Source organism: Botryllus schlosseri, chromosome 9, assembly GCF_051294905.1.
Source record: "Botryllus schlosseri isolate E-star chromosome 9, Bs_hap1, whole genome shotgun sequence".
Taxonomy (NCBI): Eukaryota; Metazoa; Chordata; class Ascidiacea; order Stolidobranchia; family Styelidae; genus Botryllus; species Botryllus schlosseri.
The window spans coordinates 3,599,056-3,609,979 of NC_137244.1; the positions used below are offsets into that span (position 1 = coordinate 3,599,056).

Sequence of the window (10,924 nt, forward strand, 5' to 3'; positions counted from 1 at the left end):
GTTTACTTTTATATTTTATTGCCTTTTATGTACAGCGCCCTAGTGTAGTAATGTAATATTGTTATATTCGGCGCTCTATAAATTATTATATTATTATTATTATTATTATTACTAGGCCTAACACATTTTCATGATATCGCAATCTCGTGCTGTTTTTACCTGACGGAAAGTGCAATAAAATAACTACTCCGACAGCGAGAGCATATACTCGACCGTGTGTTTTTCGACCAGACACAAGAAAAAAGCAGGATGCCAATGATATTCCACCGCTAGCAGACTTTTCCCTCCAGTTTGTCCGAAAGGGCCTCAGCGCAATCAGACGTTCTGCTTTTCTGGCGTCTCGTTGGCAGCGTGGCGACATTTCGCCTGAGAGAAACGGAAAATGTCACATAAAACGGCACAGATTGTCACCACTGTCGCCTACGACCATACCACGTTGAATACACCCGATCTCGTCTGATCTCGGAAGTTAAGCAACGTTGGGCCCGGTTAGTACTTGCATGGGTGACCGGCTGGGAATACCGGGTGCCGTAGGCGTTTTGTTTTCGTACAAACTCGATCAATTTCACTGCGATGCTGTATTTTTATGATTGCAACTGTTTTGTTTGCATGCGCACGTACCAATATTAATTGAATCATTTGCTGGCCACCGCTATTTCAATTATGAACTCGCGCGCAATTTGCAGTTGTACCCGTGAAATTTAGGTCTGAATACAAGCTTCTTCTGTACGTCTTCAAATGCATGGAGGGAAGTGCGCCAGCGTATCTTCGTGAGCTATAATCCCCGAAGAGCGCTACGTTCTCGGTCGCAAAAGCTCTTGTCAGTTCCAAGAGTCAGAACATCGACCTACGGCGAGAGAACTTTTTCTTCCTCGGCCGCCATTATGTTGAACAATCTTCCAATTTCTATCAGACTATGTGACTCGCTATATGTTTTCAAACGCAAAATCAAGACCGTTTTATTCACACGGGCGTTCGGACTAGAGTAGTGTTCATTGCGCCCTACAACTATATGCACTTCGTCTTTTATATATAACGTTTACTTTTATATTTTATTGCCTTTTATGTACAGCGCCCTAGTGTAGTAATGTAATATTGTTATATTCGGCGCTCTATAAATTATTATATTATTATTATTATTATTATTACTAGGCCTAACACATTTTCATGATATCGCAATCTCGTGCTGTTTTTACCTGACGGAAAGTGCAATAAAATAACTACTCCGACAGCGAGAGCATATACTCGACCGTGTGTTTTTCGACCAGACACAAGAAAAAAGCAGGATGCCAATGATATTCCACCGCTAGCAGACTTTTCCCTCCAGTTTGTCCGAAAGGGCCTCAGCGCAATCAGACGTTCTGCTTTTCTGGCGTCTCGTTGGCAGCGTGGCGACATTTCGCCTGAGAGAAACGGAAAATGTCACATAAAACGGCACAGATTGTCACCACTGTCGCCTACGACCATACCACGTTGAATACACCCGATCTCGTCTGATCTCGGAAGTTAAGCAACGTTGGGCCCGGTTAGTACTTGCATGGGTGACCGGCTGGGAATACCGGGTGCCGTAGGCGTTTTGTTTTCGTACAAACTCGATCAATTTCACTGCGATGCTGTATTTTTATGATTGCAACTGTTTTGTTTGCATGCGCACGTACCAATATTAATTGAATCATTTGCTGGCCACCGCTATTTCAATTATGAACTCGCGCGCAATTTGCAGTTGTACCCGTGAAATTTAGGTCTGAATACAAGCTTCTTCTGTACGTCTTCAAATGCATGGAGGGAAGTGCGCCAGCGTATCTTCGTGAGCTATAATCCCCGAAGAGCGCTACGTTCTCGGTCGCAAAAGCTCTTGTCAGTTCCAAGAGTCAGAACATCGACCTACGGCGAGAGAACTTTTTCTTCCTCGGCCGCCATTATGTTGAACAATCTTCCAATTTCTATCAGACTATGTGACTCGCTATATGTTTTCAAACGCAAAATCAAGACCGTTTTATTCACACGGGCGTTCGGACCAGAGTAGTGTTCATTGCGCCCTACAACTATATGCACTTCGTCTTTTATATATAACGTTTACTTTTATATTTTATTGCCTTTTATGTACAGCGCCCTAGTGTAGTAATGTAATATTGTTATATTCGGCGCTCTATAAATTATTATATTATTATTATTATTATTATTACTAGGCCTAACACATTTTCATGATATCGCAATCTCGTGCTGTTTTTACCTGACGGAAAGTGCAATAAAATAACTACTCCGACAGCGAGAGCATATACTCGACCGTGTGTTTTTCGACCAGACACAAGAAAAAAGCAGGATGCCAATGATATTCCACCGCTAGCAGACTTTTCCCTCCAGTTTGTCCGAAAGGGCCTCAGCGCAATCAGACGTTCTGCTTTTCTGGCGTCTCGTTGGCAGCGTGGCGACATTTCGCCTGAGAGAAACGGAAAATGTCACATAAAACGGCACAGATTGTCACCACTGTCGCCTACGACCATACCACGTTGAATACACCCGATCTCGTCTGATCTCGGAAGTTAAGCAACGTTGGGCCCGGTTAGTACTTGCATGGGTGACCGGCTGGGAATACCGGGTGCCGTAGGCGTTTTGTTTTCGTACAAACTCGATCAATTTCACTGCGATGCTGTATTTTTATGATTGCAACTGTTTTGTTTGCATGCGCACGTACCAATATTAATTGAATCATTTGCTGGCCACCGCTATTTCAATTATGAACTCGCGCGCAATTTGCAGTTGTACCCGTGAAATTTAGGTCTGAATACAAGCTTCTTCTGTACGTCTTCAAATGCATGGAGGGAAGTGCGCCAGCGTATCTTCGTGAGCTATAATCCCCGAAGAGCGCTACGTTCTCGGTCGCAAAAGCTCTTGTCAGTTCCAAGAGTCAGAACATCGACCTACGGCGAGAGAACTTTTTCTTCCTCGGCCGCCATTATGTTGAACAATCTTCCAATTTCTATCAGACTATGTGACTCGCTATATGTTTTCAAACGCAAAATCAAGACCGTTTTATTCACACGGGCGTTCGGACTAGAGTAGTGTTCATTGCGCCCTACAACTATATGCACTTCGTCTTTTATATATAACGTTTACTTTTATATTTTATTGCCTTTTATGTACAGCGCCCTAGTGTAGTAATGTAATATTGTTATATTCGGCGCTCTATAAATTATTATATTATTATTATTATTATTATTACTAGGCCTAACACATTTTCATGATATCGCAATCTCGTGCTGTTTTTACCTGACGGAAAGTGCAATAAAATAACTACTCCGACAGCGAGAGCATATACTCGACCGTGTGTTTTTCGACCAGACACAAGAAAAAAGCAGGATGCCAATGATATTCCACCGCTAGCAGACTTTTCCCTCCAGTTTGTCCGAAAGGGCCTCAGCGCAATCAGACGTTCTGCTTTTCTGGCGTCTCGTTGGCAGCGTGGCGACATTTCGCCTGAGAGAAACGGAAAATGTCACATAAAACGGCACAGATTGTCACCACTGTCGCCTACGACCATACCACGTTGAATACACCCGATCTCGTCTGATCTCGGAAGTTAAGCAACGTTGGGCCCGGTTAGTACTTGCATGGGTGACCGGCTGGGAATACCGGGTGCCGTAGGCGTTTTGTTTTCGTACAAACTCGATCAATTTCACTGCGATGCTGTATTTTTATGATTGCAACTGTTTTGTTTGCATGCGCACGTACCAATATTAATTGAATCATTTGCTGGCCACCGCTATTTCAATTATGAACTCGCGCGCAATTTGCAGTTGTACCCGTGAAATTTAGGTCTGAATACAAGCTTCTTCTGTACGTCTTCAAATGCATGGAGGGAAGTGCGCCAGCGTATCTTCGTGAGCTATAATCCCCGAAGAGCGCTACGTTCTCGGTCGCAAAAGCTCTTGTCAGTTCCAAGAGTCAGAACATCGACCTACGGCGAGAGAACTTTTTCTTCCTCGGCCGCCATTATGTTGAACAATCTTCCAATTTCTATCAGACTATGTGACTCGCTATATGTTTTCAAACGCAAAATCAAGACCGTTTTATTCACACGGGCGTTCGGACCAGAGTAGTGTTCATTGCGCCCTACAACTATATGCACTTCGTCTTTTATATATAACGTTTACTTTTATATTTTATTGCCTTTTATGTACAGCGCCCTAGTGTAGTAATGTAATATTGTTATATTCGGCGCTCTATAAATTATTATATTATTATTATTATTATTATTACTAGGCCTAACACATTTTCATGATATCGCAATCTCGTGCTGTTTTTACCTGACGGAAAGTGCAATAAAATAACTACTCCGACAGCGAGAGCATATACTCGACCGTGTGTTTTTCGACCAGACACAAGAAAAAAGCAGGATGCCAATGATATTCCACCGCTAGCAGACTTTTCCCTCCAGTTTGTCCGAAAGGGCCTCAGCGCAATCAGACGTTCTGCTTTTCTGGCGTCTCGTTGGCAGCGTGGCGACATTTCGCCTGAGAGAAACGGAAAATGTCACATAAAACGGCACAGATTGTCACCACTGTCGCCTACGACCATACCACGTTGAATACACCCGATCTCGTCTGATCTCGGAAGTTAAGCAACGTTGGGCCCGGTTAGTACTTGCATGGGTGACCGGCTGGGAATACCGGGTGCCGTAGGCGTTTTGTTTTCGTACAAACTCGATCAATTTCACTGCGATGCTGTATTTTTATGATTGCAACTGTTTTGTTTGCATGCGCACGTACCAATATTAATTGAATCATTTGCTGGCCACCGCTATTTCAATTATGAACTCGCGCGCAATTTGCAGTTGTACCCGTGAAATTTAGGTCTGAATACAAGCTTCTTCTGTACGTCTTCAAATGCATGGAGGGAAGTGCGCCAGCGTATCTTCGTGAGCTATAATCCCCGAAGAGCGCTACGTTCTCGGTCGCAAAAGCTCTTGTCAGTTCCAAGAGTCAGAACATCGACCTACGGCGAGAGAACTTTTTCTTCCTCGGCCGCCATTATGTTGAACAATCTTCCAATTTCTATCAGACTATGTGACTCGCTATATGTTTTCAAACGCAAAATCAAGACCGTTTTATTCACACGGGCGTTCGGACTAGAGTAGTGTTCATTGCGCCCTACAACTATATGCACTTCGTCTTTTATATATAACGTTTACTTTTATATTTTATTGCCTTTTATGTACAGCGCCCTAGTGTAGTAATGTAATATTGTTATATTCGGCGCTCTATAAATTATTATATTATTATTATTATTATTATTACTAGGCCTAACACATTTTCATGATATCGCAATCTCGTGCTGTTTTTACCTGACGGAAAGTGCAATAAAATAACTACTCCGACAGCGAGAGCATATACTCGACCGTGTGTTTTTCGACCAGACACAAGAAAAAAGCAGGATGCCAATGATATTCCACCGCTAGCAGACTTTTCCCTCCAGTTTGTCCGAAAGGGCCTCAGCGCAATCAGACGTTCTGCTTTTCTGGCGTCTCGTTGGCAGCGTGGCGACATTTCGCCTGAGAGAAACGGAAAATGTCACATAAAACGGCACAGATTGTCACCACTGTCGCCTACGACCATACCACGTTGAATACACCCGATCTCGTCTGATCTCGGAAGTTAAGCAACGTTGGGCCCGGTTAGTACTTGCATGGGTGACCGGCTGGGAATACCGGGTGCCGTAGGCGTTTTGTTTTCGTACAAACTCGATCAATTTCACTGCGATGCTGTATTTTTATGATTGCAACTGTTTTGTTTGCATGCGCACGTACCAATATTAATTGAATCATTTGCTGGCCACCGCTATTTCAATTATGAACTCGCGCGTAATTCGTGTTTGTAGCTGTACTAGGCCTAACACATTTTCATGATATCAAAATCTCGTACTGTTTTGACATGACGGAAAGTGCAATAAAATAACTACTCTGACAGCGAGAGCCAACTCGACCGTGTGTTTTTCGACCAGATACAAGAAAAAAGCAGGATAATGCCAATGATATTCGACCGCTAGCAGACGTTTCTCTCCAGTTCGTCCGAAAGTGCCTCGGCGCAATCAGACAATCTGCTTTTCTGGCGACTCGTCATCTACGAACTACCGTGAACACAAAATACATACTCTGTTTGCCATGATCGACCTACTTACTACCAATCAATTCAATAGCACCGCTATTCAATATCTGCCACTTCTATCACCAATACCCAGGGATATCTAGATCGAAGAACAACTACCATATGATCAGGACTGAATACAAGAAAACGCATTGCTCTATCAAGTATGCCGGACCCCAATTGTGGAACAGCATCTCGCCGGCTATCCGACAGTCGTCGAGCATGTCCGGTGTCCGCATTCAAGTCGAAATACAAGCAATTTCTTCTAAATCAATACTAGCTAGTCTTCAGGATTACCGGACCACGACCTAACATCGACCTCGCCCTCCGCCACATGCCACCTCATTTTGTCGCTTGCGTCTTGTATTCTCTGCATTACTTTTCATTCAGTGTGCATGCCTCTTATTTACTTCGCCTAGGCTAAGGTGGGTGTCTGATCTTAATGGCTACTCCATGCAAGTTGTTTCGACACCTTCCTATCTTTTCATTGTATCGCAGTCTTGTGATGTTTTGAAACGACGAAAATATTAATAAATCTGATTGATTGATCTAGATATCCCTGCCAATGCCGTTGTCGACCAGCTCCTACCACGAAGACACACGTTCCTAGTAGCCTGCTAGCATGAAAATAACTTCGCGTTTCGCGCCACTACGAAAACCCTCCGTGGTCGAGCGAGAGAGACGAATGATGGGATTTTCGAGACCATAGGCGCGGCAAAGCACGAGTCGGAATGGGGTGATTTTGAAAGCATTACCGAAACCAGGTTCACTTCGAACGGTCGTGTTTTCACGAATGGTTTTGAAATCGTTTAGTAAACGTCATATAGAACGCAGCCTAAATCTCACCGCCATTTTTAACGGACCAGGACGGGGCTCGTACACTTTCGGACCAAAAAGTGATTTTCGCCGCTAGTCGGTAACCACTCTTGGTCCGAAAGTGCACGAGCCCCGTAGGTACGTGAATTAATCCACGGAACCGGATAATCTGCAACAATGAGCCGAGCAATGCGAGCATACTTTGGTCTTGGTTGTACTGGAATATTATGTCGGCGCTGACGGATGGGCCGAAGAAGTTTGGCTATAGATAATTGACCTGTAGATTAGTTATCTATAGTTTGTCACTCAGATGTGAAATGAAAGCATTGCTTTCTTATAAATGGCGAATATGGTAAAGCTAGAGTGCAAGGGCGAGAGTATGAGAAATGCGGAAGGTTCACCTAAAAACCATACGTCGTAAATGACTTGTTCTGTTAGCTTAGCCATTGAATACGGTCGCGTTGTATGTGGAGGGAGTTAATGCCGCTGGCCACCATAACTGTCTCAGCTGTCTGGATGACCACATGGCAGATTTCACGATTAAATTTTCAATATATGATTCTTTTTTCCCTACGGTCAAACTGTGTGTGACTGCCGAAATAAGTTAGAAGTTTCTGGCTGGCAATAACAGCTTACGGTACACTCAGTAGTAGGGCAGAGTGAGTAGGTATGGGCCGCTGTCTCTGCTGTCTGTATAGTGTATTGAATGAATAAATGCTACCGGTATTCATTATCCAAAAAAACCTCAATTCTTGTCACACTCACAGCTACCACCTACCATAAACTGATGAAGCTGATCTGGAAATAAACAATTCATTCATCTTAATTCCTGTTTTGATCATTTCATAAGTCACACAGCATAACGAAACCAGGTAACGGAAAATATGTAACATGAAAATGACTTTTAAAACTACTTTCGCCTCAACTACCCCATCAAAGACGGTTCAATATGATATGCTGTCCCTACCCTACCCCAGCATATTGAGTTGCCAGTGAACTCGGCACTTGTGAATTCTGCCCCACCAACTCGGCGCTTGGTGAACTGGACACTTGGTGAATTCGGCCCTCGGGAAATTTTGTATTAAAGTGTATTATCAACTAATAATATGAAATATTAAACTAATAATATTACTATCTCGTGGTTTGTCAATCTTGTAAGAAGGTCAGGGCATGCGTAGATCACGCAGTCACAGCGTGATTAGATCACGAATTACGTAGCCCGGTAGCCGTGGGAAATAACGCAACGCTCAGTGGTATTGGTAATTTGATAGCGTAAGTGATGCGAGAAGATGGATCTTGGCGTTGTATGTGAGAGCTTTGGAAGATCAAGCGGCGCTTCATCATTTCACGATCACGACAAGCCAGTGTTCCTTATCAACAAATTTTTCATGATCACGTCAACGCATGCCCTGACCTCCGTACAACATTGACAAATCACTCCATCATAATATTACTAGTTCATATTAATAGTTGTTAATACAAAATTTCCCGAGGGCCCAGTTCAACGAGGGCCGAATTCACCAACTGCCGAGTTCACTGGCAATCGCCTATTGAGGTATGGGTCGGCCCATATCATAACCTGCTGAATGGCCCACACCTCAAACGCTCCATCTTAGGTGATTATTACCATATAGTTTCAAGATCAGAGTGATTAAAAAAGCATTCCAACTCTTCTCCATAAACAGCCTATTTCTATAGCTTACACACCATAAATAAGTCTACCCCAAACATTCACGACATACGTAGACTCAAACCCAAATTAGCTATTTTCGAATAAATTTACTATGTACCACAAAAATGATAGATCTCTAGCCGAGACCTTGAAAGTGTTGATATTCAAGGTTGAAAGTTTTTTGGGAAACCTGAATCACCCGCCCCCTCGTTCCAGCAACGCTGACACAAATTGAACATATTGGTTACCGTTACTTCAGATGCATGGATGACTTATTGTGTTATATCTGCACTATTCTTATTTCAGAGTTTCGTAACTTCAGCCACGTTTACAGTAGAGAGGAACTCTGTGTCGATATAGATTCTCGAGATGGATGAAAATATGCCTAAAGAGAATCCAAACACTGGGATTACCGCGACGTTCAGCTCAAACAAGCAGCTCGAGCAATTTTTGCTGTTGGCAAAATCAACCAAAGGCGTCGCGTTGAGAGAGCTGATACGCCAAGCGATGGAGGCAAAGGATATTTATTTCTTCGGAGAACTTTTGGAGTTACCAGCCGTCCAAGATTTAGGGAATGATCCGACCTCAAAACCGTATTTGATGCTGCTGAACATTTTTGCTTACGGATCTTACAAAGACTATCAATCCCAATCAGCAATTCTTCCCAAGTTAACCGATATTATGAGCACGAAGTTAAGACACTTAACAGTCGCGTCACTAGCCACCAAGCTGAAATACCTTCCGTATAACGCATTGTTAATAGAATTAGATATGAATAACACACGCCAGCTGGAAGATTTGTTGATATCTGCCATTTACGCGAATGTAATTCGTGGTAAACTTGACCAACAGAATTCTCGAATCGAGGTAGATTGGACAATAGGACGCGATATACGTCAAGAAAACCTTGACACGATATCGGCGACTTTATCCTCATGGTGTGGTGCGTGTAGCAGTATGATGTCGAGCATTCAAACTCAAGTCAAATCCGCTAACCTTTTCTTGGAGGAGAGTCAGAAGAAGCAAAAGGATATCGAGCAAGAAGTTACAAACATACGCAAAACGATCAAAGCCGCTGGGCAGGATATGGATTTATCATCTAACGACATGTTGTCCCCCTTGCCATCAGCAGGACCGGAAAGGCCAAAGAAGATGAAAATGAAAGGGCTGCGTGGTAGCCAAGTGAATAAACTCTGGTCTTCTAAGAACTAGATATGTTACTGGTGGCATTGTTACTGGGACTGGGCATAATGATTCACTAGTTGAATCTGAATCGGGTACTAATTCCAATGATTAGAGTCGAGAGTGAGAGATAATTTTCTCGATTATCAACAAGAATTATAATTTCGAGACTTTTCCATTGTGGAGGCCTAGAAATCTCGATTGGTAGTTCGCGGCCTATGAAACACGCTGTAAAAAGCTACCCACTTTAGCGGAAATGACATATCTATGAACCCGCGATCAACCTACAGCATATTCACAAAGTGTAATGAAATAGGTATGGTCGAAAAAACTATGGAATTATGTTTGATGTGACGAAAAACTGGGCATCATATTCTATGTGGTTGCATCAAAGCTACATATTTTACCCATCCATAATTAGTCAATACTCAACTCGACTCACGGAATAGTACTCGATTTTGCCTTGCCTTATTTATGAATTGGTTTGAGTTTGAGGGTACGCTTTTGTCGGCTGACTTGGCACGAATTGTCTTTTGCCTCCCGAATTTTGCATATCTCAGCGATTATGCGCTCCATACAAATTTGCAACTAGTCCTGTCCACAGCAGTACTATCGACATTGCATTTGGTTAGCACGTAGCATTACAATTTCTACCTGCATCAACGTAATAATGTCCAGTATATGTGATATTCTCTACCAATATTTCGTTTTATGTTTTCATACATACCGGTAACATTGGCGGCAGAAAATATATTTCTAAAGATTCAATCTGTCTCAATGTTGAAATTGGCTACTTGTTATTGTGTAAAACCATTGCCCAATACCTGTATGTTTTCAATTTTAATTGTTTAGTGTTAATATAAGGTTTTTTGTTTCTATATATTGGATTGGTTATCATAATTACCATGGCATGATCATTAATTACTCTGCATGTTGTTAATATCCCATTACCGCAGAGCATAAAGTTACATTCAAAGCAGCCATCCCCTAGACTAGATGCACATTTTGGGATCTCTGTTTGAATGACATGCTGGTTGCCACCAGTCAGCTACTATATTCAAATTGCTGTCACTTTTCTTAGTTAGATGGGAACTGTATGTTAAGAATTGAA

At 42.6% G+C, this 10,924-nt stretch overlaps 1 protein-coding gene and 6 non-coding genes across 7 annotated transcripts; all 7 read left to right on the forward strand.

Moving 5' to 3' along the window:
* The first annotated feature begins 418 nt into the window (after positions 1-418).
* Positions 419-537, forward strand: LOC145447440 (5S ribosomal RNA). The gene has a single exon (XR_013917583.1). It is a non-coding gene; the product is annotated as a 5S ribosomal RNA (ribosomal RNA).
* Positions 538-1,455: 918 nt separating this feature from the next.
* Positions 1,456-1,574, forward strand: LOC145447441 (5S ribosomal RNA). The gene has a single exon (XR_013917584.1). It is a non-coding gene; the product is annotated as a 5S ribosomal RNA (ribosomal RNA).
* A 918-nt stretch (positions 1,575-2,492) lies between these two features.
* LOC145447443 (5S ribosomal RNA) lies at positions 2,493-2,611 on the forward strand. Its single transcript, XR_013917586.1, has one exon. It is a non-coding gene; the product is annotated as a 5S ribosomal RNA (ribosomal RNA).
* Positions 2,612-3,529: 918 nt separating this feature from the next.
* On the forward strand, positions 3,530-3,648 carry LOC145447444 (5S ribosomal RNA). Its single transcript, XR_013917587.1, has one exon. It is a non-coding gene; the product is annotated as a 5S ribosomal RNA (ribosomal RNA).
* Positions 3,649-4,566: 918 nt separating this feature from the next.
* LOC145447445 (5S ribosomal RNA) lies at positions 4,567-4,685 on the forward strand. Its single transcript, XR_013917588.1, has one exon. It is a non-coding gene; the product is annotated as a 5S ribosomal RNA (ribosomal RNA).
* A 918-nt stretch (positions 4,686-5,603) lies between these two features.
* On the forward strand, positions 5,604-5,722 carry LOC145447446 (5S ribosomal RNA). The gene has a single exon (XR_013917589.1). It is a non-coding gene; the product is annotated as a 5S ribosomal RNA (ribosomal RNA).
* Positions 5,723-8,072: 2,350 nt separating this feature from the next.
* Positions 8,073-10,894, forward strand: LOC145446203 (COP9 signalosome complex subunit 7b-like). The gene has a single exon (XM_080324439.1). It carries the CDS (start codon positions 9,001-9,003, stop codon positions 9,841-9,843), a length of 843 nt encoding a protein of 280 aa, XP_080180565.1. The 5' UTR covers positions 8,073-9,000; the 3' UTR covers positions 9,844-10,894.
* Positions 10,895-10,924: the final 30 nt, after the last annotated feature.